Below are 26,349 nucleotides of genomic sequence, written 5' to 3' on the forward strand. Positions count from 1 at the left end.
CTCTGTGTTCTAAGATAATGGAAAAAATGACACCATCCATTAAAATTCACAGTTTAAATTACAGTTATAAAATTGCATCATATCATATTTAATTATAAATATTAATGCGATAATTGAAAACAGAAGTTGGGTTTTGGTTGGTCGATTATAAGTTAGTGGCAAATTCACATAAAAGTCGGCTCCTTATTCATTCTACATTTTTCTCAAGTCTCTCAACTTCCATACTAAAAGAATTGTTTTTTAGTTTTATAGTACTAAAAAAAGAGAGAACTTTGGAAGTTGAATGCTCCAATAGATTATTTTAACTTCATCTTCCCAGACAAATACTGCTCATTTCGGCATCTTTGTTCTTTAGATTCCTTTTCTTTTTTTTTTTGGGATCAAAAAAGGGTATTCTTGCCTCTAATTGTATAAGGAAAGTTAAAAAGTTGCAAAAAATTTTGGGTTTATCCATGGCTTCTGCTTCTTTTCTTTTTGCAGCCACTGGTTTGAGTTCAGTGGGTGGGGTGAAGTCTCCAAGGCTCTTTGTGAAATCTTCTTTAGACAACAATGTTTCCGACATGAGTGTTAATGGTAACCTCTATCTTCCTTTCTTTTTTATGGTCTTTTGATTTTCATAATTGTTTTGTTTGTTGTGATTTTCTGGGTTCTGGGTTTTCTTCCTTCTGTGATTTTATTTTACCGGAACTCTTTTTTTTTGGTGCTCTTTGCGAAAGCTAGTTTATTTGGGGTCTTTTGGATTCTGGGTATTCTTGGTTTTGTAGACAACATAGTGAATTGTAGTTAATTTAGCTAAATTTATATACCAAGGACTTAGACATGAAATTTTGGGATGCTAAAGTGGGGTTACCGTGCAATGAATTGAAGTTAAACTGTAGGAGTGTAGGGATATATAGCCTAGAATTCTTGTTTGTTATCATTTAAAGATCTATGGTTTTTGATGTTTGATAATCATGTTTGAAAATTATTTTTGTAATTTGTAGCAAAATTTCATGTCACCATGGTAGATAATTGGATTTGATTACTTTGCAGCTCCAAAGGGGTTGTTTCCACCTGAACCTGAACATTATAGGGGACCAAAGCTGAAGGTGGCTATTATCGGAGCCGGCCTTGCGGGCATGTCAACTGCGGTTGAGCTATTAGATCAAGGCCATGAGGTTTTTCTTGTCTCTACATACCTATTTTTACATTATCTTAACCAGATTGGCATTTTAATATGATGGGAATTACAAGCAGAACCATATTTTGGCATTTCCAGTTTCTAATAATAAAAAAAACTGATTTTTGGAAATTTCTTTCCTTAGATATACATGGTTTAGTGATTTTTCAATATAGTGGCTATAATTTGATGATTACTTTGGTATCTTCAGGTTGATATATATGAATCAAGGTCTTTCATAGGAGGGAAAGTCGGTTCTTTTGTCGATAGAAGAGGAAACCACATCGAGATGGGGCTGCATGTTTTCTTCGGTTGCTACAACAATCTATTTCGTTTAATAAAAAAGGTGAAGAAGTAAGGCTTGTAATAGTGATAGGACCTTCTGATGGTCATTCGACATATTGTCCCTTCATCTGAATTTTTTCATTGGAAAACATGTTCGACTTAGCAAGGAAATAGATTTCTGAATATGGGAGCTACCTTGAAGATGGTCCTTTTAGCCATTAGTTGAAAATTTACTTATCAACCTTTTAAGGCTCGGTTATCTGATAGTTTTTGTTTATGTCTACCTTATCTTAGGTGGGTGCTGATAAAAATCTGCTTGTGAAGGATCATACTCACACATTTGTAAACAAAGGGGGTGAACTTGGTGGTATGGTCTATATTTCACCCTATTTAAACAAATTCTGGGATAATTATTTTTATGTTAGAATCTCACTTCAAATAGGACTAAAAACATATTCTTTTAGCCATGCATTCCCACGATCAGTTTCGTGACTTCAAGTTGTGATGCAGAACTTGATTTTAGATTTCCAGTTGGAGCTCCTATACATGGAATGCGTGCATTTTTATCGACAAATCAGCTGAAGGTTATACTCTTTCTACTACCCTTTTCTCGGCAGTACATTAATATTCCTTGCTTCCGCTGACTGTTATCATGCTTCTCCTGTTTTATTTGCTATAATTGTCAATACTGCTACAATATACCTTTTCTTTTCCTTAATATAATTTTTTTTTTGTAAGCTAAAGCAGATGATGCTTAAGCTAATCATTTCACTCTATATTTTTTCAAGTGTAGACTTACGATAAAGCAAGAAATGCTCTGGCTCTTGCCCTAAGTCCCGTTGTTAAGGCTCTTATTAATCCAGATGGAGCAATGAGGGATATAAGAGATTTGGATAATGTATGTAAAAACTATCCCTTTTATGCGCTTTTTGGATTCTTGTCAATTTTGAGTCTTTTAAAGAAATCTCTTTATGCTTTTCTATTACTTTAAATTCATTCATCTCTTGCAGATAAGCTTCTCAGATTGGTTTTTGTCTAAAGGTGGTACACGCATGAGCATCCAGCGAATGTGGGATCCGGTTGCTTATGCCTTGGGTTTTATTGACTGTGATAACATCAGTGCTCGTTGTATGCTTACGATTTTCTCTCTGTTTGCCACTAAGACAGAGGCTTCCCTTCTGCGTATGCTGAAGGGTTCTCCCGATGTCTACTTGAGTGGTCCAATCAGAAATTATATAACAGAAAGAGGAGGCAGGTATTTTATTAATATAGCCCTACAAACTATTTAGTGCAGATTATGGTTCACTGCTTCATTGGATTTCTTTGAAATGAGTTGACTGCTTCGCTTGTTTAACATCTTTACTTGCCGAAACAGGTTCCATCTAAGGTGGGGATGCAGAGAGATACTTTACGATAAATCCGCTGATGGAGAGACATATGTTACCGGACTTGCCATGTCCAAAGTAAACCTCCCCCAATGTTGCTTCCTGTAATTATTGGAAATTTAGCTGCAATTTATAGATGTTAAGGTTTTTAGTTCAAAACTTTCTGTTTCATGCTTAATTTTAAGTTTCAAATCAATGCAGGCTACTAACAAGAAACTCGTAACTGCTGATGCTTATGTTGCTGGTCCGTAGTTGGATCTTCCTCTTCAAAAGTTCCATATTACCTTTTTATATTATCTCGAAATGATTCTTAATCATTCTTACTCCATTGATGGCAGCATGTGATGTCCCTGGAATAAAAAGGTTACTTCCATCCGGGTGGAGGGAATCAGAATTTTTTAATAATATTTATGAACTAGTGGGAGTGCCGGTTGTTACCGTGCAACTCCGATACAATGGCTGGGTCACAGAGTTGCGGGATCTACAACGGGCAAGGTGATTCTTTCATATTTATTACGGCTGTTTTCAATGGCCTACTAAAGTCTCCCTTTGCTTTTGCTTCTTAAAAACTAACATATCGCTTCGTGTGTTCCATTTCTTGGTTATCCTTGACTCTTCAAAAGGCAACTGAGGCAAGCTATAGGCCTTGATAATCTTCTGTATACTCCAGATGCGGATTTCTCCTGTTTTGCGGACCTAGCTCTCACTTCTCCCGAAGATTACTACATCGAGGGACAAGGTTCATTGCTCCAGTAAGGACACATATTTTCTTACTGTTATTACTTCATATATTTGCTATGTGCAAGGGTTGTCTTCTTCGGTTAAATATTAGTTGATTTTTGGATTTGGATCTGAAGAAAATTGCTATGACAGAGAAATCTGTATTCTTATAAAACTTTTTGATACTTCATCTGCTCCTCAATTGACCAAAATATCTTATTGCTTGTTTGGCTGTTGTCTTTTCAGATGTGTATTGACACCAGGAGATCCGTACATGCCGTTGCCAAACGACGAAATCATTAAGAGAGTATCAAAGCAGGTTGGAAACTTCTAAGGAATCCTTTATTCTTAAGTTAATTGCAACTTTCAAGAGACCGAAATGCATAGTTTTCTTTGTCCGAGTTTAAGTCCATTTCCACTTTCTCAATAGCTAATCCGTGTATGCTCACAAATTGAAGTTGGTCTCAAATAGCCGTGGTTTGCCCATATGTACTCTAGCACCCTATGTTACTTGCACTCAGTTGCAAGTTTCCGGTACGAGTATGTTCAAATTATTCTAAGTTTGTTCATGCATGTCCCAATATTTGTAGAATGTTCAAATAATATTAGTTTGGCTTGTCAGTGGATCTTGTCTGGTTTTAATGGCAGAAGAGAATCAGGAACAACTGGCTGTTGTTAACTTTCAAGACTTTTGCTGTCTCAGGCGACACTTAATGTGATCTAGATGCACTATTATTTACCTTCAATACCTTTGTTTTTTACATCACTTCTCCTGTTCTATTGCCAGGTTTTGACTCTATTCCCATCATCCCAAGGTTTAGAAGTTATTTGGTCGTCTGTTGTCAAAATTGGGCAATCTCTATACCGTGAAGGACCTGGTAAAGATCCATTCCGACCTGATCAAAAGACACCCATAAAGAACTTCTTTCTTGCTGGATCATACACAAAGCAGGTAACTTCTACCTTTCTATTGCCATCTTAGACGGGCTTGGTTATCCAATGCTGACTATTCTTTTCCTTCCAACCCAAGAATTAGAAAAAGGGTGACCAAGTGCCCAACATTTCTGCATTTCTAGGAAGACAGGCTGTTTCTGCTAGTTGAACGATTTTTTTTAAATTGTAGCAAAAAGCCAATGTGGGGGAAACTAGGTTAAGGTTCGAACTAACATCTGAAATCCCTTCTAGATTTCTCCTATTCTGAAGCTATGGCCGCTTTTGTTTATATATAAAAATGCACGCTAGGACAGGAGACTGCAACATAAGAACAGGGGAAAGCTGGAAGGGGTGTAGATGTTTGGATTTGAACCTCAAACATACTGAATTTCACCTGTTAAAAGTTTCTATGAACCAATTAGGTTAAACACTGGGTTCATTCTAAAGACGAGAAATTGATAAATCTAGCCTCCTAGAGAAATATATGGGGCTCCATGTATAAACACAAAGGAGGCTGCAGCTTATGAATAGGGGAACGCCAGAAAGGGGTCCAGATGTTAGGATTCAAACTCCAGGCATACTAAACCCTACCTCTTAAAAGTCGAGGTATGAACCGATTAGGTTAAATCCTGGTTCAACCTAAAGACGAGATATGCCTGAATTGATAAACCTAGCCTCCTAGAGAAATTTATGGGGCTTCATATCAGTCAGCCAATTAGATCATTCCTGGCCTGGTTGTGATAGGTTACCTTAAAACTAAGACCTGCCTAGTTTCATATTGACTCCCAAAACTAAGTTACTGTTTTTTGCTCTTCCTGACAACGACTCAATGTTTATAACTGAACAGTTTTATGTAATATTTTAACACCCAATCCTGACTCCTAAAAGGAAGGGTTTCTCCGATCTCACTCCAATCCTACCCGAGACATAGTTGACTGTGATCTAAACCTTTCTTAACTAAAGAAAGATGGGAATGATATACATTTAGCATTGTATTACTGTTTACAGGATTATATAGATAGCATGGAAGGAGCAACTTTGTCTGGCAGGCAAGCATCAGCCTACATATGTGATGCCGGGGAAGAGTTAGCAGTGCTGCAAAAGAAGCTTGCGATGGTTGGTTCTCAAGAACAGATGGAAACTTCAAGTGTTACCGATGAGTTAAGTCTTGTATGATTGTTTATCTGTATAGTAATATACTCAAACCACCTAAAATGGCCGAGACAAGGTGGTTGCTGTTGCCTCCATTCAACATGTTTTATAACATTTATATAATCAAAGGAAGTTATAAGGAAATTACTTTTACACCCTTCCTATTTCCCATGTACATAATCTCAATAGATTTTTCCCAATGATTTTGTTGTTTTTTCTTGTACTAGAAAAAAAATTACGGATAAAGTAATCTGACTCGATTTTGTTTACTGTTCTGTACTCATTAAATGTGAGTAACATTATCCGAATCCAAATTAAATCACATAACTTTTAACACAGAATTCACTTGAAATCCAATGTAAAACGGTTAGCCACTGATTTCTCAACCACATTATATGTTGTTTATTCATGCTAAAATAACTTACAGGGCAACAAAAATGAGAGATCAATCAAAAACATAATATCGACTGAACCATGGGTGGAGTAGAAAAGGACTTGATAATCTCGGGTTTAATCCTAGACAACCCCTGCTTCTACTTATCAAAAAAAGAAAGGAAAAGAGCATAAACATCAAAGATGCACTCTTACAAAGTTGAATATGCATATAAAAATTTACCATCAATCTTTTGATGAACATGATTATCTGTAAGGCTTCAAAAAGAATGGGAAAGAGAAACTGTAATAAGACTACTTGACCAGCTGAAATATTGATCCAATGGAAAACGTTCCCTGAAATTAACATGATTATTTTTTAACCTATAGAAGTGCAAACATGAACATCCATATAACTTCAGCAGCTAAATGCCTCATTTCATACAAGGTGTTGTTTAACTTAACAAAATTCAACAAAAACCTGAAAATCAGATTGTTGTAAATGGATAAAGCAACTAACTGCCAAAACAACCCAGAACTAGTTTCTGCGCCTGTTTTTAGCAGTCTTAAATCCACACTTACAAGGCTTACCCCAAGGTGTCCGCGAACCCTTCCCGTAACTTCCACTACTTTTACTCCGTCCCTCACCACCACCATGAGGATGATCGACTGGATTCATTGCGACTCCCCTAACTACTGGCCTCCTGCCCAACCACCGACTCTGTCCAGCCTTCCTAAGCTTCTTAGCTCCATGGCTAGGATTCGACACCGTACCAACCGTTGCTCGACATCGAGTATCAATCAACTTTTCAGCACCTGATGGCAATCTAATCAAACAGTATCTTGATTTCGGTTCTTTGAGGATCTTAGCTGAAGTTCCAGCCGCCCGGACTAGCTTTCCGCCTTGACCCGGGTTCACCTCAATGTTGTGGATAAAGGTCCCAATTCGCATTGAAGCAATTGGCATACAACTCCCAATTTGTGAATTAATGTCAAGATTAAGTAAATCTCTTTTCATATTCTCAATCGTTGATTGATTATGAACATCGGCCGCAACTGCAAAAACAGATGAATTCATTTTTTTTAAGCAAACGATATTTAAAGCTTCCTTTTATTTCGTCCCTTGATACAAGTATAGCGTTAAACAATGAACTCTAGAATTATAATAAACCTAGAAATTACAGAACGATTTTCTATTCATTCCAATTCCTTATTCTGTCATTTTGCATCAAATTTTGAACTTGCAAGAGAAGTAATTTCTCATAACACAAATGGCGCTAAGATCAGACGCCATTTTGCAATATATATTTTAAAAAACGTGAAAAAAAAAAGATAGAGAAAAAGAAGTACCAGAAGAGAGATTGCGATTTGGAGCACGAAACGATTGATGGAGAAGCCTATTGAAGAGGTTCAAAGAAGCTGTACGACCTCTCAACAAAGCCATTTTTTTTTACTTTAGTTATCAGATTTTGTTTTCCCAGAGCTAGGGTTTAGGATTCGAATTTTCCTGGAAAAAAAGACGACGAGAAACAAAACAAGAGGCAAAAGTCTAAAACGCTGCGCTTATTTGCCTAACAGGCTGACGGGCATTATATAGGAGGTCCAAATTTTCGAATTTCAAAATACTCGGCCCAAATAAAGCCCTAAAATAACCAAATCAGCCCAAGAAACCCTAATCCCCCAATCAATGCTATTAAAAAGTTAGATGCCACTTGCGTATTCTTTCACTTCGAGCTTTTGCTGCTGATTTTAAAGCTGCACCCGAAACCAAAAGAGGAAAGGAAAAAGGAAGATTGTTTGTTTTGCGATGGCGGACAAGGCGGTGACGATCAGGACAAGGAAGTTCATGACCAACAGGCTCCTTTCCAGGAAACAATTTGTTAGTTCCATTTCCTCTTTTTCATTCATTCTCCTTTAATTTTCTCGGTAATCAGACATGGGCCAATTTTAGAATTTAAGTCTTATATGGGATTTAGTGTGAGCTGTAGATCTAATTAATGAAAGAAAATTGAAAAAAAAGGAGAAATAATTGTTTAGGGTTTTATTATTAGATTGCAAGTAAGATGATTGATTTAGGATTTTTTTTTTTGAGAAACTGAAAATCAAATATGATCATTCAGAGACATGAGATTTTTTTTTAAATTTCATGTATTGGAGGATCATACTCTCATAATATGTCCAGATAATATTAAGTTCAAGCAATATAGCTATTGGTTTTTAATTATTTGACTTAATTTAATTGTTTTTTTTTTGTAGGTCATTGATGTTTTGCATCCAGGGAGGCCCAATGTTGCCAAGGTAAATTTTAATGTTCTTCATTTGTTGTGTATTTTTGAACTGCTGGTAAACTTGGAGAGGTTGTGTTTACATGTATTTTGATTTGTTGATGTCGGATTGTTAGGCGGAGCTGAAGGAGAAGCTTTCTAGGATGTATGAGGTGAAGGACCCAAATTCGATCTTTGTGTTCAAGTTCAGGACTCATTTTGGCGGTGGCAAATCTACTGGATTTGGTTTGATTTATGATTCTGTCGAGAGTGCAAAGAAGTACGAGCCCAAATACAGGCTGATCAGGGTAATCTTCTATGTTGTTTCTATACGTTTTCTCTGGATTTTGCTAGCTTTGCTTGGTATGATGTGATTGTCTAATTCGTAGAATGTTGAAGTCCTTTGTTGATAATATTTTTCATTTTTCTTGAAGTACTGGTATCCGACTCATATCCACATATGATTTTAAGGTTACGACCTTTCAAGGATTTTCTAAATATATAAAAATATTAAAAATTTGAACATAGTCGTGTCAGACACTTATTCGTAATTGACACTCCCACGGGAGTCCAAGTAACATAGCAGTTAATAACTCTAAAAGGCATGTAACTTAACCTTTTCAGTTCTATTGCATTCACTTCTGCTTTTGGTTCCCTATCTATCTGAATTGATGGTGGGTTGTGGAAATGCTCAAAATATTTAGTTTTTCGTATATTTTGAGAGAACTGAATCATATCTATAGTCACATTGAGGGTGTCAAAACACGGGTACTCTTTGAAGGAAAAAAAATGAAGAGTCAGAGCGATATAATTCCCTATTGCATGCTATTTTTCCTTCCATTGTTAGTTACAAGTTTCATTTGCAATGACATATCTTGGGTCCGGATATGCTGGAAGTGATGTAAGACGCTAATTATTTACATTGCAATTTCAGAACGGACTCGATAAGAAGGTGGAGAAATCAAGGAAGCAAATGAAGGAACGGAAGAACAGGGCTAAGAAGATCCGGGGAGTAAAGAAGGTAAGACTAATTCTTCTTTCTTGATGGCCTACTTGAACTGCTTCCTGTTTTTAAACACTTCTGTGAGACTGAATCCTTTGACCATTTTGCTTGATGAATAGACCAAGGCCAGTGAATCAGCGAAGAAGAAGTGAGGTAAGATGCCCGGAACGGAAAAAGGCGAGGATCGCGCTTATCTTAAAGCCGATGTTTCTCGAGAGCGATGCATAAGTAGTCTGAAGTTTTTAGGTGTTCTTGAACCTATATTTTTGGAAACTGAGTTTGGTGTTATTTGATTATTTAGTTATACGCTACTTATAGTATCTGATTATCCTATTTTGAAATATTTTAGTGTTATGCAGTTTTATTTCCAATAATATAGAAAATAAATAATTTATTATGATTTTATTAAATGAGTAGGTTTCAAGTTGCAGTATGACTATGTACACCACATAAATATTATTTTTAAATTATTCTCTTATATTTGAAGTATCGTAAATTGTATTTTAACTGGAGGAAAATTTTTCAAATTCTAACATTGATTAAAAAAAAAAATCATTTACACTTATGGTGAAAAATTTTCTCTTATTTATTTTTTAATTTTTAAATGAAAAAATAATTTATCCTTTATTAATTATTTATCCTTTTATTTATTTTTTTGTTATGTTTAGTTTTTTCATTAATAATTTTCAAAATAATAATTTAATCAATATTAAAATTATTTTAATTATCATTGAATTAATTATAAATTACATAGCATTCTAGTATCTTGAATATAATCTTTTATTATATGTTAGTTTATTTTAATACATGTTAAATATTTTAATATATATATTCATATATATATTTACTTTGAGAGGATTTTTTTTCTTTTATATTTAATATTTTTTCATCAAAACTTTCTAAATAATGATAATTAATTAATTTTAAGTAAAAATAATTTTTTAAAAAATAAAATAAATGATAGATAATAAATATAAAAAGAATATAATTATCTTTTTTTATTTATTTCAACTTTAAGTAATCTCATTTGATTTGTAAGTGAAATAATAATAAAATATCTCTTCAAACTTAAAAGGAAAATAAGTGCATATTTTTTCAAACTATAACTAGATCATGTATTTTACATCAAATCTTAACAGTAAAAGATATTTACCCTTATATCAAGATGTGTATTAGATAAAGCAATTAAATATGCTTAAGTCGAGCTCTAGTTGTGACTTATTTGTCAAGTGTTTATTTATTTTAAAAGTAATTTAAATACAAATCATCATTATATCAAATAAAATGTCCATCAAATTAAAGAATTAGTGGCGAAAGATCTTATTAATTTGAAATTTTACTAATTTCGAATTTTATTAACTCAAACTCTTTTTCTCTCGTTAAAAAAGTGTTTTAAATAAATGAAATATTCTAATAACATAGAATACTATTATTTTGTTCTTTCACAATATGTTTTAATAAATGATTTGGAAGAAAATTTTTTATTTCTATCGAAGCTTTTAAAATTCTAAAAATATATTTATTTATTTTAAGTAACCGAGTATCTATTTATTCATTACTAGCAATGAAATCTTTGGGGACCATGTGGACCATTTCAGGTTGGACTCCTCTTGAAACGGGTTGAATTAAATTCAATTCCGATGGGGTTGTGTCGAGTTTTGAGGAATGAGTTTTTATTGATGGTGTTCTCAGATATTCTAATGCGATTTGGTTATGGGGCTATACAATGAGTTTTGACAATGAATCAATCTTTAAAGTTGAAACAAGAGCGATGTTAGAATGATTATTTTTAGCTTGGGATAAAGGGTTTAGGAAAGTTAAAGTTGAGTGCGATAATGCATTGTTGTTTAAATTATTGTTATCTAGTGGAGGAGCTAGGAGTATTTTAGTGGAGTTACGACTACTACATCAGGTACTGCGTCGAAAATGGGAGGTTCGTATCCGGCATATCCCGAGAAATCTTAATGGTGTTGCAAATCACATGACCAAATGTATTAATATAGGAAGTTCTTTGATACGTTTATTTAGAGCACCACCAGCATTGGTTATAAGATTGTTGGAAAGAGATCGTTACGGGTCTAACTCCTCTTAGTTGTGGTTTATCTATTATAATAGCTTAATGCTGTCTTTTTCTACCAAAAAAAAAATACAAGTGAGGATGATATATAACTTTTATTATTCTAATAAAAAAAATGGACAAATAGATAACTTTTATTTAATTCTAATATATATTTTATATTTCTATAAATCTAATGATGTATAATATATTTTTATATCATATACTTTAAATATTATTATTCTTCTATAATTTTAAGGGTAAACTTTACAAATGGTCATCCAACTATGTTCGTATTTCTGTTTTGGTCACTCAATTTTAAAAATTTTTAATTTAGGTATTAACGGGTTAATTCATTATTGGTCACCCACGGTTAAATTGATAACGGAAAGCCTTTTTCTAACTAGTATAATAACACATTTAGCTTTCAATCCTTATATATTCTACGATTTGATCCTAATTCTAAATAATTCAATAAATTTAACATTTTAGATTTACAAATTCTATCAATTTAATTCTCAAACTTCCTAATCAAAGCTTTCAGCTTAGACATTTCACATCTATAAATTTATAAACACTCCCCGCCCCCCCCCAAAAAAAATTTCCAATAAAACAAATGGTAAGAGGTTCTATATTGATACCAAAGTAACTCAACAAAATTTTTTTTCTAATTTACAATACTCAAACTTAAAATTTTATATATTAATTGTCTTGTTCCTTAACCTAACAAATATATGATTGGTAAGCAATACAAGGGACATTCCACGAAAACAAAGACACATTTTTATATCTTGTGCAATAAAATATACTCATGTAATGCACATGCTAAATATGTGTATCAATTAAAATATATTTAATCATTTTATAATTTATAAATGTTAGTTTTTGAGTTTTTCTTTAAAGATAAATTACACTGATAGCCATTCAACTATTAGTAAATTTAAAATAATTTAATTTTTTTTAAAATACCATACTTGAATTTAAAATTTAGACCATGTAAACTAAATATTTTGAAAATAGATTAATAAAAGTTAAACTTTAAAAAATTAAAATAGGTTTCTAAAAAAAATTTAGAAACACCTTTTTTTTAAAAAATAAAATGTTTATTGCAAATAGATTTCATAAATAAAACGTTAATAAATTTTATAAACACTTTCATATATGTTTAATCTAGAAAATTATATATACTATATACGTATAATAATGATTCAAGACATCAATTTTATCAAATAAGATATTGAGTTACAAAATATACAAAATGATTTAAACTTAATTATAATATAATTATAAAATTTATATAAAACCATAAAATATATTTAATATATTAAAATTGATAAATACAACCAAGTCCGTGCATCAATTAAATGAGTTTTTTTTTTTTTTTAAGCTTTACAAATTTATAGACGTGGTTCAAAAGTTAAAAACTTTGATTAGGAAGGATGAACTGATAGAATTTGTAAAAGTGAAGGATGAAATTTATTAAATTATTTAAAATTAGGATCAAATTGATAGAACATGTAAGTATTGTTGACTAAATGTGTTATTAAAAAGAATTTTTCATTATCGATTTAATTACGAGTAACCAAAACAGAAACGAATTCAAACATTAATGCATAAATTGAAAAATTTTAAAGTTAGGTGACTAAAACAAAAATGTGGGCATAATTGAGTGACCATTTGTATAATTTACCCAAATTTTTCTTTCAAATAACACCCTACTATTATCACCGTAAGCCTTTATAAAGCAGTGATTTGAGCTTGGCAGTACTTGTAATTGAAAAAAAAAAGGGTGAAGGGTAGGAGAAAGGAAGAGAAAAGAAAAGAGAGAACTGCCAAAAATTGAAGGGAAAAAAGAGATTTGAGGCAGAAAATATAAAGAAAAAGGTCATAAAAAAAGAATGTTGATGAAAAAAAATAAAGATTAATGTAAAAATGAAGAAAAATAAACAAAAGTAAAAGTTGGCATTGGTTCTGCCACTAAGCATTAATCCTTTCCTCATGAAAAAATAAAGAAAAAATGTCGCAGTTATCTTTCAGTATAATATCTATAGTGTTGGATTCCAGAGGGGAAAAAATATCTTTTGAGTTTCATCTTTGGCCTCTGCAGCTTCGATTGGATTTTTTCTGTTAACACAAGAGAAAGATCTTAAGACAGTTTTGCTTGAATGCTCCGATGGAGATGTGCTAGAAACTCAGAATATGAAGGACCGTCTTTTGGAGTCGCGTCTTCAACCAAATACGAGAAGAACAATGCTCCTGCCAAAAATGCATTCAACAAAACAAAAGCAAAGTTACAGTTTAATTCTCTCTTGAAACTGTTCTTCAAAATTTTGCAGCATGGGTCTCTTAAGACTTAAGCTACTCGGCTTCAGTTCAAAATAAGCTTGAATTCGGTTCAATCAGTGTCGACTTCATGCTTGAACAACTTTAGCCATTAAGTTAGCTAAATTGTGAGTATTCTAATATTGAAAATCTAAATTTGAACCCCAACTCACGCATAAGCGGTCAAGGTTGAAATGAAATTAAGCTCAGTTTTTACTAAGAAAAAGAGCTTAATCAAGCGAGCTTAAATAGTTTGATTTTTATTTTGAATTGAATTTTGAACCTCAAAATTTGAGTCAAGCTCGAGCTTTTTGCAGCTAAGCCGAGTTTGACTATACCCCTAATTTAGACAAAGAACGTTGAAAAAATTAGTCACGGAATTAACACAAACTATACATACCTGATGCATCTCCTTTTCTGCACAAAGTCCATCTGCACAAGCCGGGAAAATAATAAACAAATATCACACAAAATTATACCTAATATTATCAATGACAAAAACAGTAAGAAAAGTAAGAAAAGTTCATCTTTCTGAAAGTGAATTTTTTTTAAAAAATTTTGCAAGAGAAATTAAGATATCTTGTCAATCTCGTTTGCGTAGCTTAAAAATTTCACTGCTGGAGGGAAATATAATTTGTTAAATAAGCAAAGCTACCAAAAACAACTCAAATCATACCGGAGATAGGAGCAACGTTGGTGCCTTATTTCGTTGACCACATCATTTAGCTTCTTGGATAATGGATTATCATATTGCTGCAGTGCAAACTGTGGAAAGGAATTATTAGATAAAAAAATGCCAAGTTGGCAATTGCGCTTTTTTAACACCTCTTACTGTACAATCCTAATAAGCACAAGTTAGAGAGAACCGCTTAGTTATGTTGCTATGACTCTTAATTAAGTACCCGGTAAATAAAATAAGATCTTTTAAATACTTTTTTTTTTTAAAACATGGAAAAATTGAATATATACATACTCATACCCAATGCTCATATCTAGTCCAAATAATATAGCTTTTAGCTACAATGATTAAAATTTCCACTTAAAGTTATCAGAAGAATCTCATACCATTGATCACCTAAAATACAAAATGCACAGTACCCAAATAAAGATGCCAAACAGAGATCACATGAGAGTCTTTAAAATCATTAGAATCGAGTCTAATAGAGTAGGCAATTTTATGGTAGAAAACAAATCTAATTATGTCCCAAAACCAAGGGTTGGGGATTCAGAATTTTGAGATACTGTGTTTCTATCTAATATGTCATATGGCAACTCAAATAATAGAAATCTTATATACGGACATAAATAACAAAATGAGCTCAGTTCCTTTTTCTTGAAAACTTAGCACATTTTATATTAGGAAAAGAAATTTTCAAACTGTTCCAACTGCATAATTTTGTTTATAAAATTAGTAAAATGCAACCCCTTTTTTTTTTTCAATCTTGATAATATCATCATATGTTTAGATCATTAAAAAATAATTACCTGGCTAGGTGTTTCTTCAACTGTAGAAAAGCCAAATAGTTGTCGCACTATATTTGAATCCACCAAGCTCCCAATGTATATTAAGCCATTAACACCATTTTCAAGAAGATAAATGCCCTCCTCACTCACAAATTCACTGGAAAGAGGAAGTATTGGAGGAATTGCAGATCCATTCTCTTCCTGTCAACAAGCAAAACAAGCATAGGGATTATGTCAAGGATCCTTTTGCAAAAAGGAACCCTCCAAAACCCCAAAGAAATAATAATAGAAGAATGCAAGAAAGGCAGACCTCTTTATCGAGATCAAGGTTGTGAACTGCAATCATCTGAGGGAGCACTAGACAAACTGCTGAAGGAGTAGAAATGTGGGAAACATAATTGATCCAGAAAGACCGATCATCTACTCTCGCATCAGTTTGCAGTCCAGTACTTTTAGTTAGTGCTGAAAAGAATTAGTAAAAGAAGAAAAGGATTATCTGTCCTCAGTCTTAAAAGGTAATCCAACTGAAAGTATTGAGTGCAAAGCATGATTTGGCAGCTCTAAAATCCACCTCTCTCAAACATGCATTTTGAAGGATAAAAAAAAATTCTAAAAATCAAGAGGATCCAACTTTAGGCACAATGACAGTTACAAGACAGTATAGATCAGAATAAATTAATATGTAGATTGGAATTTACCAAGAGTGTATAGAGGCAACAGCTTTAGTGCTTCAGGAAGAATAAACTGCCCAGAGGATGTTGCTGTGATGCAAAATTTACGGTATGCGAGCAATTTATTGATGCAAATGTTTGTCACTTGTTCCCGTATTTGCAAGAGTGGAGTAAAAGGTATTTCATTTGCAACTGAAAGCAAAAGCAAAATGAAGAAAAAGCACATAAAGTTGGTCTTCTTTATTTTGATTTTTAGTAGCAGATTCCAGGGAATAACAACAATAACAATGGAGCCATAATTTTCAGTATTAAAGCCTCAGATCCTTGATGAAAACCTATTGTGAAGGGCAAAAATGTCGTACTGAATAAACCAAGTCAAAGCAAGGAAGATGGTGCAATTTACCTTGCTTTAAAGAACATACAAATTGTGCATCTAAGTCAGTTGCTCGGAACAAGTTAGTAATGTTTCTTGTGCATGGCAAAGACAAAGTTGAAACTCGGATTCTTCTTTGGCCATACACAGTGGTATAAAGAAGAGCACACTTGATAAAGAAAGAATGGTAGAGTTAGAGCATAAGAAAATTTTCATTCAACAATAAAGATAGTGTGAATGGAAGACATCATGATCCAAGTTATTGATACCCCAGCAAGGAAAGTAGATGCTACCTGAAAAGCACACTCTGATCCATCCTGCAGTTTATCATCATGTTTCAAAGTTACCACTATAGCTTTGTCAGAGTCTATCTGCATAAAGACAAGCAGAGTAAGAAAAAAAGAAACATAAAACCTAGAAATTAACTCTCTAGCAATCTCTAAATCAGTTAGTCAAACAAGGTCAATCTTCATTGAGGACAACACCAATAAAAATCAATTGAAAAGTGGACAGACCCCTGGTAGGTCAACATCTGTCGGAATGCGTTTGCAAAAGTTCCCATGGTATTCTTTCACATCAATGCCCTACAGGAATGAAAACAAAATAAACATCCCAGCATAAAGCATCTTCTGAACATGGAACGGATAACATCATAGCAGGTTTTGGCCTCCAAGAGTAATACCTGGCTGCATCTCACACGCATCACTGCCTCAAAACCTTGAGGCCTTGTAATATTCCATCTAAGATCATTGTAAAGTTTTACCGGATCAGATATGGATGAGAAAGGATAATAGTAATAAACCTGAAAAAGAGTGAAACAAAGTGAATGAAAGAGAAGTAAATGAAAAGCAAGGAAAACAAGAAAATAAGTGAAATGGGGCAGGAGAAAGCTTTTGTGCCAAAGGCAATTTTTGCAAATGCCCAAAGAAAAATGAAGCAACATAAAAGTTTATTATCAAACTTCATTGTCTCAATTTTTGAATTAATCTTACCAATTCATTTCACATGTTTTATTTGGCAAGCTCCAATGCAAGAGCTAATAATTTGCAACCTATTATTAGACAATAGAACATAAGAATTAGACATTCAACATTACCTGCCCTCCTGTAGTTCCTGGGATAACAGAAATGGAAGCAATGTCTACGTAAGTCTGGGTAGTGATAAATACATCCACGCAGACCTGGCACATGTTGGAATACAAACAATTTGCTAATATAACTTCTTTGTAGCAACGACTGAATGCCAAGAGGCTGAATTTCCTATTATCTGTGAATCATGGGGTACTGATAGAAAAGAAATTATTGACAAGTTCACCTGGCACTCTGCAAATTCAATTGCCATTGTCTTTAAAGTTTTGTCTGCTGGTTGGAGTGGTTTATGAGGCTCCTAAAATCCAGAAAATAGCATAACAGTTCATTTAAAACCACTAGATTCATAAATCAGAAGAGGATATAGAGTTCAATTGCCGTTACCTTTTCTCCTGCAGAAGTATTATCTCTTCCTTCAGCATCTCGTGCAGAAAGTGCAATCATGCCAACTGATGGTAGGACTGCGTATGGTACAATCATTAGAAATCTCTTTCATTCAAATGCATCAAACAACTTTGAAATACTGAATATCAGTATCTAGTTACTGCAATCAATCCCCATATTCAAAATGAAATTTAGAAGTACAGTGAAGTTATATGCAAAGAGAAATCCATTTCAAAAATGTAAAGAACAATAAAATAAAGAGCCTCTCACAGTAATTACAACTGGAAAACCAAATCTATAAAAGGAAAATAAAGCCATTTTTTTGTATTGAGGACCCTTAAATTCCTATTTATTTTTATTCCAAAATAGACCAGGTTAAAAAAAAAATACACCAAAACAATTTCAATCAACCCACTTCATAAGAAAACAAAGAACAGAGCATTCATCTTAAAAGGAAAAGAATATCTAGTGAAATAATCTTCTGGTTTATCTTTAAAAGATTTATGTTGATAATGTCTGATTCAAATTATTCTTTTCAGTACCCTTATCTGACAATGTAAACCATTGATTTAAACATTTATAGTATACACTCAAATAGGCTTATTCATACAAATATAAAACATATAGGCTTGCCTGATTGAAATACCAAAAGCTTCCCTCCAGAACTCTTAATTGCCAAGAAAGCAGCCTGAAATAGAATGGAATAGTATAAAATGTCTAAAACTAAATCAATGAATTCTTGCATTTCCAACAGTTGGCTAATATTTACAAGCAAAGCAACAGCAAAGTTAAACAGAATGTAATGAGTCATTATAAAGTCAATTGTGATTAGAATATCATAATATGAAAGCATAAAACCCATTTTAAGGAAAAAAATATGGCATCTTTGGGCTGCTTTAGAAATGCTTAAAGAAAAGTGTAGTAAAGGGAAAGAAAACTTCTGCAATGCTCTCAAACTGATTTGCATGAACATGTAAAATTTATCGAGGAAGAAAAAGACCTGCTTTATCAAGAGAATACCTTGATTGCCGCAACAAAAGCTGATTCAGCAGTGCTGTTGTCCTGAAACATGGTTGGAATGCTTTCCAGCAATTTCTGTATATGTTTACGACACTAAACCCAAATTCCCAATGGTAAAATGTTAATAAATAGCTTTACTGAATGCAACTCTAGACGAAAAATCAATCAACTTAAAAATAGTTCATTTTTGTCTCATGCTTTAAAGGCACAAACAAAGCCAAACAAACATCACAGCCTCTGTGTGAGTGTGTTGTGTGTTGGAAATATAAAGATGAAAAACCAACCTCCGAAAGCTGAACAACAACATCAGTTTCAAGAGGAATATAAACATCTTGCACATCTGGAACAATTAGCATCAGTGGCTGCAGTGTAAGTTGAAAGTTAAATTAACCTGAGACTTGTTAAGAGTGTATAGGTAAAATATTTGTCAAAGCAACAAAGCATAACAATCCAAGGTGAAGAGACGGAAACCAATCCAAATATAGTAAAGAAATTCTGCTACAAACTCCTCCAGGCTGAAATTATGTAGATCACAAAGGAAATGCAGTAATCAGTGGTCCTACCTATCTCTTCCATGTGCTACCATTCATCTAGAAATATTAAAAATAAACATGCTTATTTTAAATTTTATTCAGCAGGAAAATGCAGATATATCTCATTTAAAATTTAGGGAAAAGAAGGAAGAAAATAGAATCTGAGAGGTTGAAACTTGAAAGTAATTGTCAATTCCATAAAAAATTCTTAATAAAAAGGAACAAAAAACACTAATTCCCTTTGAAAGAACTTAATGCAACTAAAACTAAGTATTACCTGATGCAGTACACGTTTCAAATTATAAAAATGAACAGTTGAGTCAAATGTTGCAATTCCCAACATTGTCCGAGGACCTTCCTGCAATAATAGAAACATCAAAACAATAGGTATCCCGTCTTCACACTGAATAAACACAGATAGATCTTATAAATACCAAATAACTAACAAAACAAATAAATATAAGCAATATATTTTGCATTCTCAATTTAGACCTATATTAGTTTATGAACATTAAGAAGAAAAGGATGTATTTTATAATGTATAAGTTGAAGATAAAATTTATGTTTATTTAGGCTTTTTTAGGTCATTTACATTATTTTATATTAATTTTTATTTTAGAAATACCCTAGAAATTAGAAAGTTTGAAGGTTAATTACTACTTCATGTTTTATTAGTTCAGTTCTAAATACCTAAGGTTAATAGTCTACGGAGACTTTTGATTATTAAATTATTAAGATCTCAGAAAATAGTATTGAGTTACTTGTCCAGTTGTCCTACATCAATGTCCGTTGTGGTTGCCATATTGCAGCAGGGATGCCAAAATGAGACATCACTTGATTCTTAGAAAATAAATTAAGGCGCATAATCCCAATTACTAAGAGTTCATCATTGAAGATGGTAACTCCACAATTTTAAGACTGTTAGCACAGTTCTAAGACCTTAAGTAAGTTTATGAAAGCCAACTGGATACCCAGAACAAATACAATCACATAAATAAACACGACTAAAAACTCACTGGAAGGTCTGCAATGACTTGGCTGATTGCAGCACATGCTGCAGCAGTTGCACCAGTCTGTATTGCATTCATGGAAACATCGATGAGAAAGAAATACACAGCAGGCATTGGATCTCGCATCTGACAATTATGATAAATGTAATAGAGAATTACATTGTTGAAGAGCCAGAAAAATTGAATAGGAGAAGTATGAGAAACAAGGCGATGTTGTTATAAACACAAATTAAGTAGTAAATGTTACAACCATAGAGAGGCTATACACAAAACCAATAGCTAAAAAGAAAGGCTTTTGAAAACCATACCAGCATGTTGAGAGGTAATGGACACCATCGCAGGATCAAGTAACATGAGTGAAAAGTAAAATAGATATTTCATGGAGCGAAAATTCATGTTGACAGGGAATAGATCTTTTGTTCTACTCTTAAACGGTTGAGAAATGCTAACTGAACTTGAAAAAGAAAATGAAACTCCCGCTTGGTTTCTGACAATATTTTCTGTTTTTATCTTTAAAAGTAATTTTTATTTTATATTTTTTGAAAATTAAAAAACTCATTTGGTAAATAGAAATAAAAAATTATTTTTAATGATAAAAATATGAAAGTATAAAATTTTAAATAAGGGTTAAAGTGCAAATCTGTCATCATACTTTAGGTGAATATTGAAATTTGCCACTATACTTTGTTGTCATTGATATTTGCCATTATATTTTGAAAATATAAGTAAATTTTCTATTCAACTCTTATGTGATTAAATTATACTACTATGCTTTGAATCTTAATAAATTTTGCCACCAACTTTGATTTTTAATTAAATTCACCCCTCAATATTAATTTTGATGATTTGAAAACATAATTTGATAAAAAATTAATAAATTAAATTAGAATTTATATTTAATGAAATAAAAAGCTTGAAAAATAAAAATACAATATCATAAAAGAAAATTAAGCTTATTTTTATAAAATAACATTTTATTAAATTATAATATTATATTAATTAACTTATTGTTGTTAAATATTAAAGAAAAATATAAAAAAATTTATAATTTATTAAATTTTGTCTTCAAATTATTTTAAATTAAAATTGAATAACAAAATTCAGTAAAAAATTTAACTTTAGTGGCAAAATTCTAACATGTGGTAAATTTGTCTCTATTTCATAAGACCAATGGCAAATATCAATCAAAGCAAAGTATAGTGGCAATTTTCAATTTCCACTTAAAGTATAGTGGGAAATTTGCATATTAACCCTTTTAAAGAAACTTCAAACCGAGGCAAGAGATTAGATGTTTAGTAATTTCTGTAAAAAAAGAAAAAAAATTACATGGGTTTGAACCAAGGCTTATTCATTATTTAAAATTTAAAGTCAAAAACCCTTATTTTGAACTTTTTCAGTTTTAAACGAAAAAAACTTTTATTTTTTTTTAAATCTTTATATATGTTCATTTTTCATAAAATCATTTTTAAATTTTTTCAATCAAACACACTTTCTTCAGCGTTTCCAATTTTCAAAAAAACAAAAACAAAAATGACATCTATTTCCTTAAACCAAATGGAGCATTTAATTTCTGGTACTGTAGAGCCAGCAAATTTAATTAACTAACCATATAATCCTTCGTGGCAACAAATTCAACAGTGCCCCTACATAGCTCAGGTCTCTCATCAGCATCTCTACGCCTACCATCAGGACCTAGATTGCACTGATACTCATGGGGAGTGGAACCAACACACCCTGGAATAAAATAAGGAAATGTTAAAAGCAAAATCCTGAAGTTCAATTCTCAAAAACAATCACAGCAGGGATAAGAGAGCAAAATCGACATAGGAGTAATCTTAACATGTGCGTGTGTGTAAAAGGGTTTTGAGGTTATTATTGATATCTGTACATAACAAGATTCTTTACAAAATCAATCTCCCTATTGCCAATAACAACAAAAGATTCGTACTGACCAAAGATTCTTTGAGGTTATTATTGATAACTTTAGAATGCAATATGTTCCAAGAACTACAATATCTTGACCAAAGAACAAAACAACAGCAACATTCCATACTGACCACAAAAGTTGCAGATGAACTGCCTGCCATGATCAGTAAACCTCATGAAAGGGTTTATGTAGCCTTTGCAACGGGAGCATCGAATTGGACCACCTTCACCAAAATCCACAACCTATAATAAAGAAAGCTTCGATAAATATTTATATGTATGTTTTCAGCTATTACTTTATTCAAAACTGTATTAAACTCGGAGGTGATCCAAATCTGTCCCCTAGTTACCAATCATAAACTCTTCTTTTCTTTAAGTTTCCAACAAATTGCACTGAAATTTTGCATCTTGGTACCAAGTATCATATTGCAGAAAAACATACTTTTCAAGACCCTAGTCTGACAAGGTAGCTTTTGCTACAGCTGAAATCAGTTTCTTGAGAACCATTTTTTATCAAAGAAAATAAAATTTGTTTTGACTACTTTCTTTCCCATTATGTAATTTATTCAAATCTAGAGCAAACCTCATAGTTTTCACTTTCACTAATTATGTAATTTAATCAAATCCCTAGCTACAAGAACATTAGATATTTAATTAACAAAAAGGAGACAAATCTGCAACCCCTGTTGAGTGGAAGAGAGTTTCATTGTAAGATTTGAGGTTAGGTAAGACTTTAGGATAAAAGCTTTCATGGCAAACAAGAAAGGTGGAGATAAAATCACCCATGAGACAAGTCAACAACCAACATGCAAGTATATACAAACACAAATAGCCTAAAAGGCAAGAAGTCCTTCCAGAGAACAATGTGGAGGTCCTGTCATGCACAAGTACCAAAATTCACTGCATAAATAAATTTTCAATAATTGATGAGATGGGAGGTCTTTTAACTTAATTCAACAGTCCCTAGTTGTTCGTGAGAAATTTTGTGTATGGTATTTGTGCCATGAAACTTTTCATAAGAGAAATAAATAATGGCTTTCTATTTAATCCTCTGAAGAATGAATAAAAAAAAAACCTGAGCTACAGAAAATACCAGACATAGCACATAAAATTTCAGAAGAAATAATGAAATACCGGAATGGGCTCTTCAGATGGGTGAAGAGGGGCCAGAGGCTGAACCATTAAGGCTAATTCCATGCCACAATTGGTTAAAAGGTCTGCAGTACAAGGAATCTGTCAACATAACAAAGGATATCCAAATTAGTGATAAAAATAGTGGCATCAAACATTCTTATTAAAAGAAGAAATTAATTGTCAGCAATTCAATATCAGAAGTTTGACTGTAACCTGATGGATTGTGCATCTCATATAGCGTGGGCTGCAGTTTCCAGTGTCCTTGACAATGTAATCACAAGAAGCAGGCTTTTCAAGGAAACAATGTATCCATAATGGAAAAACATCAATAGATTTTTAAAAAAGAAACAAAAATTACAGAAAGGAGAAAGGGACGGGAGGAATCTAATAAGATTACTCAACCAAATTGTAACAACAACAATAATAATAAAACCTTAATGCTTTCTGGGAGATCAGTGCAATACCGGAGGAATATTGGCTTGATTGCCTTGGCGAGTGTCATACTGAATTACAGAATAACTTGTAGTGGGCCTTGGAATTTGATTTGAATTAATCTTACGTGCATCTTCCAGGCTAGCACCACTTTGATCAATGGCAGGTAATGGTTGGTTTGGTTGTGGTGGTGGCATTCCGAACATTCTAGGCGGTTGAACAGCAGCATTAGGTGCTGCTGTAGGTGGAGCAACCTAAAGAAATTCAGAGGACAAAAAAGAAGAATTTAACTTAAAGAAGAAACGCCTCTTTTATTTACAGCAAATACTCCCATCAGAACATCCACAAATCTTGATGTTAAAAGAATAATCAATGCAGTACCTACTTGTTGATAGTAGAAAGTGTAAAACTATGAAGAAGATACCTTACATACTAATGATATGCACCTCTTATAAGCTTTCAGCCAAGTTTAATATTGGAATATTTTTATGTTAACACAATGTCAGATGCCACTTCATTATCTTTAACAATAACCAGCTATGCAATTTAAAAAACACCGCCAATTCAATTATAGATATTAACCCTGGCAAGTAGTGATGCCTTGATATGGCAGAAATATAAAGTATCCTTCCAAGATTCTGGAAGTTATCTAATATTTACTTGGGGTATATTTTATGTTCATCAAACCACAAAACTGCTCAGTACCATAATATTTTGTCCTAAAGAGTCGGTCTGCAACTATATTCTGCTACCATCTATTTTAAAAATGGAAAGTCATATATCCTCATTTTTCTACTTCTATATTCCCTTTATTATGCATCCATTTTTGCCACATACACACACCTTCTTGGCAAACAGCAGGACATAAAGATAAAATTCCTACTTCCTGTGGACTATGTTTTAAGTCATCCAACAGAGAATAAGAGAAAACTTAGATTTTAATTCTCTCAGCAAGTTACTGATACAAACAATGATAAGAAGCTCACCAGACCAGGTGCCCATGTCTGAGTCCCAAAAGGAGCAGCCAGAGGTGCTGAAAAAGGCGGAGCAGATTGCGTAGGAGGACCTGGCTTATGACTGGCCTGAGGACTCCCAACAAAAGGCCCCATACTAGGAGCCGGGCCAGGAGACCTACCACTCACCATCATTGGTGGAGGCACCCCAACAGGTGGACCGTTTCTAATCGAACTACCAAAAGCACCTGGTCGACCACCAGGTCCAGGTGCACTTGAACCTCGTGGACTGATGACAGGACCACCACCCATTGAAGAAGGTAAAGACCCTGGAGGTGGTCTAGTCCCAAAAGGCGAAGGCGGCCCACTTGGTGGCCCAAAAGGCGAAGGCGGTCCACTTGGTGGCCGAAAAGGCGAAGGCGGTCCACTTGGTGGCCCAAAAGGCGAAGGCGGTCCAGTTGGTGACCGAAAAGGCGAAGGCGGTCCACTTGGTGACCGAAAAGGCGAAGGCGGTCCACTTGGTGGCCCAAATGGCCTAACTGAACCAACATTTGGAGGAACATTGGGTCCAGGAACCACCAATGGAGGTGGTGCACCAGGGCGGGAATTTGGCTGGGAAGGAGCCGACGTGGAAGAGCTTGGTGGTGGTCTTACTAATGGAGGAAGCGTTGGGGCTGAACCGGGCAACGGAGATGGCTTATTTGGATTCCACTTCTGTAAATTATCTGGTAAAGATTCTTGTTTTTGCTGGAAATTTGGATTGTGAGTCTGAGGCGGGGGTTGCCTTGGTACCCCCGATGGCATAGGAGTTGCCATTTCCCTCCCTTTTTGTCACTCTTTTCAACCTTTTTTCCAAACAAAAAAGAATTCAAATCGAAGCATCAACAAAATAATAAATAATATACATAAAACAATAATCAATTCCTTTATGCATTTTACATCTTTTTATTTATAATAAAATCTTCAACATGATAAACCTCAATTCATAACTTATATCAAAATAATAATAAAAAAACAGAATTTTACAAACTTATTTATGCAATTATTATAAACATGACAATCTAATCAAACCTGAATTTTTACGTCAATCACACGAAACAAACATCATTTTCCTATACTTCCTAGATTTTCAAATAAAGAACATGCTCTATCATTCAAATTTAATACGTGTAATTAATCTTAAAAGGCATTGTTTTAATTGATTTTATTATAATCCATAATACATGCAAATGAAAAGGAGAAAATGATTAAACAGGAAAAAATGTAGAGTAAAACCTGAGATTAAAGAGGACCAAAGAATGGTGATTAAGGTTTTGGATCTGGATAAATGCAGGTTAGGGTTTTAAAAAGAAAATTGAGAAAAATGGATTAGGATTTGGGGATGAAAATTTTAATGGCGAAATGTTTTGCAGAAACAAAAGGCGCGTTTTTCGTATTTTCTCGGAGTGATTGAAAGTGTCCGTACGAAAATATATACATAGGGATCGTGCCACGTCATTTTGAAAAGTGGAGGTGTTCCAACAATTTACAGTTTCCCACGTGGGAATTTATATGTCCACGTCACTAGTAACTTTTTTAAGCTTTTCTTTAAGAGTTAATTGCACCATATCTCCCCAAACTATGACCCTCATTCTAAATCTATCACTAAACTTTAAAACATTTTAATTACATTTTCAAACTATTGATGTTATATCAATCAAGTCCTTCCAT

The 26,349-nt window shown here is 33.2% G+C and overlaps 4 protein-coding genes across 4 annotated transcripts; 2 read left to right on the forward strand and 2 right to left on the reverse strand.

Moving 5' to 3' along the window:
* Positions 1-43: 43 nt before the first annotated feature.
* Positions 44-5,787, forward strand: LOC107920020 (zeta-carotene desaturase, chloroplastic/chromoplastic). Its single transcript, XM_016849500.2, has 14 exons — positions 44-573; positions 1,033-1,157; positions 1,371-1,505; positions 1,739-1,811; positions 1,955-2,028; positions 2,238-2,342; positions 2,455-2,699; positions 2,820-2,907; positions 3,031-3,073; positions 3,168-3,324; positions 3,453-3,581; positions 3,796-3,868; positions 4,337-4,501; positions 5,491-5,787. The coding sequence occupies exons 1-14, from the start codon at positions 453-455 to the stop codon at positions 5,656-5,658; spliced, it is 1,701 nt and encodes a 566-aa protein (XP_016704989.1). The 5' UTR covers positions 44-452; the 3' UTR covers positions 5,659-5,787.
* Positions 5,788-6,364: 577 nt separating this feature from the next.
* Positions 6,365-7,571, reverse strand: LOC107920021 (60S ribosomal protein L2, mitochondrial). The gene is made up of 2 exons (XM_016849502.2): positions 7,357-7,571; positions 6,365-7,062 (listed from the first exon to the last, which is right to left on the reverse strand). Exons 1-2 carry the CDS (start codon positions 7,448-7,450, stop codon positions 6,545-6,547), a joined length of 612 nt encoding a protein of 203 aa, XP_016704991.1. The 5' UTR covers positions 7,451-7,571; the 3' UTR covers positions 6,365-6,544.
* Positions 7,572-7,717: 146 nt separating this feature from the next.
* LOC107920022 (40S ribosomal protein S24-1) lies at positions 7,718-9,670 on the forward strand. Its single transcript, XM_016849503.2, has 5 exons — positions 7,718-7,885; positions 8,263-8,304; positions 8,408-8,578; positions 9,205-9,291; positions 9,393-9,670. The coding sequence occupies exons 1-5, from the start codon at positions 7,814-7,816 to the stop codon at positions 9,423-9,425; spliced, it is 405 nt and encodes a 134-aa protein (XP_016704992.1). The 5' UTR covers positions 7,718-7,813; the 3' UTR covers positions 9,426-9,670.
* A 3,530-nt stretch (positions 9,671-13,200) lies between these two features.
* Positions 13,201-26,079, reverse strand: LOC107918354 (protein transport protein Sec24-like CEF). Its single transcript, XM_016847889.2, has 25 exons — positions 25,915-26,079; positions 24,673-25,484; positions 23,719-23,940; positions 23,468-23,542; positions 23,255-23,353; positions 22,252-22,363; positions 21,801-21,928; positions 20,201-20,320; positions 19,462-19,542; positions 18,936-19,013; positions 18,652-18,744; positions 18,265-18,319; positions 17,632-17,708; positions 17,474-17,545; positions 17,256-17,339; positions 16,842-16,961; positions 16,675-16,743; positions 16,453-16,530; positions 16,190-16,328; positions 15,814-15,978; positions 15,426-15,577; positions 15,137-15,316; positions 14,328-14,416; positions 14,052-14,083; positions 13,201-13,585 (listed from the first exon to the last, which is right to left on the reverse strand). The coding sequence occupies exons 2-25, from the start codon at positions 25,453-25,455 to the stop codon at positions 13,476-13,478; spliced, it is 3,213 nt and encodes a 1,070-aa protein (XP_016703378.1). The 5' UTR covers positions 25,456-25,484; positions 25,915-26,079; the 3' UTR covers positions 13,201-13,475.
* Between the last annotated feature and the right edge of the window lie 270 nt (positions 26,080-26,349).

This window comes from Gossypium hirsutum, chromosome D13, assembly GCF_007990345.1.
Source record: "Gossypium hirsutum isolate 1008001.06 chromosome D13, Gossypium_hirsutum_v2.1, whole genome shotgun sequence".
In the NCBI taxonomy this organism is placed as follows: Eukaryota; Viridiplantae; Streptophyta; class Magnoliopsida; order Malvales; family Malvaceae; genus Gossypium; species Gossypium hirsutum.

What these genes read in the sequence shown, in the direction of transcription:
- LOC107920020 (XM_016849500.2), top strand. Translation starts at nt 453, where the DNA reads ATGGCTTCTGCTTCTTTTCTTTTTGCAGCCACTGGTTTGAGTTCAGTG. An exon ending in TATTAGATCAAGGCCATGAG is followed by an intron (nt 1,158 to 1,370) that starts GTTTTTCTTGTC and finishes TGGTATCTTCAG; the next exon opens with GTTGATATATATGAATCAAG. An exon ending in TATTTCGTTTAATAAAAAAG is followed by an intron (nt 1,506 to 1,738) that starts GTGAAGAAGTAA and finishes ACCTTATCTTAG; the next exon opens with GTGGGTGCTGATAAAAATCT.
- LOC107920021 (XM_016849502.2), bottom strand. Translation starts at nt 7,450, where the DNA reads ATGGCTTTGTTGAGAGGTCGTACAGCTTCTTTGAACCTCTTCAATAGG. An exon ending in AAATCGCAATCTCTCTTCTG is followed by an intron (nt 7,063 to 7,356) that starts GTACTTCTTTTT and finishes CTGTTTTTGCAG; the next exon opens with TTGCGGCCGATGTTCATAAT.
- LOC107920022 (XM_016849503.2), top strand. Translation starts at nt 7,814, where the DNA reads ATGGCGGACAAGGCGGTGACGATCAGGACAAGGAAGTTCATGACCAAC. An exon ending in TCCTTTCCAGGAAACAATTT is followed by an intron (nt 7,886 to 8,262) that starts GTTAGTTCCATT and finishes TTTTTTTTGTAG; the next exon opens with GTCATTGATGTTTTGCATCC. An exon ending in GGAGGCCCAATGTTGCCAAG is followed by an intron (nt 8,305 to 8,407) that starts GTAAATTTTAAT and finishes TCGGATTGTTAG; the next exon opens with GCGGAGCTGAAGGAGAAGCT.
- LOC107918354 (XM_016847889.2), bottom strand. Translation starts at nt 25,455, where the DNA reads ATGGCAACTCCTATGCCATCGGGGGTACCAAGGCAACCCCCGCCTCAG. An exon ending in ATCAAGCCAATATTCCTCCG is followed by an intron (nt 23,543 to 23,718) that starts GTATTGCACTGA and finishes TTCCTTGAAAAG; the next exon opens with CCTGCTTCTTGTGATTACAT. An exon ending in GCTTTTGGTATTTCAATCAG is followed by an intron (nt 17,709 to 18,264) that starts GCAAGCCTATAT and finishes TACCATACGCAG; the next exon opens with TCCTACCATCAGTTGGCATG.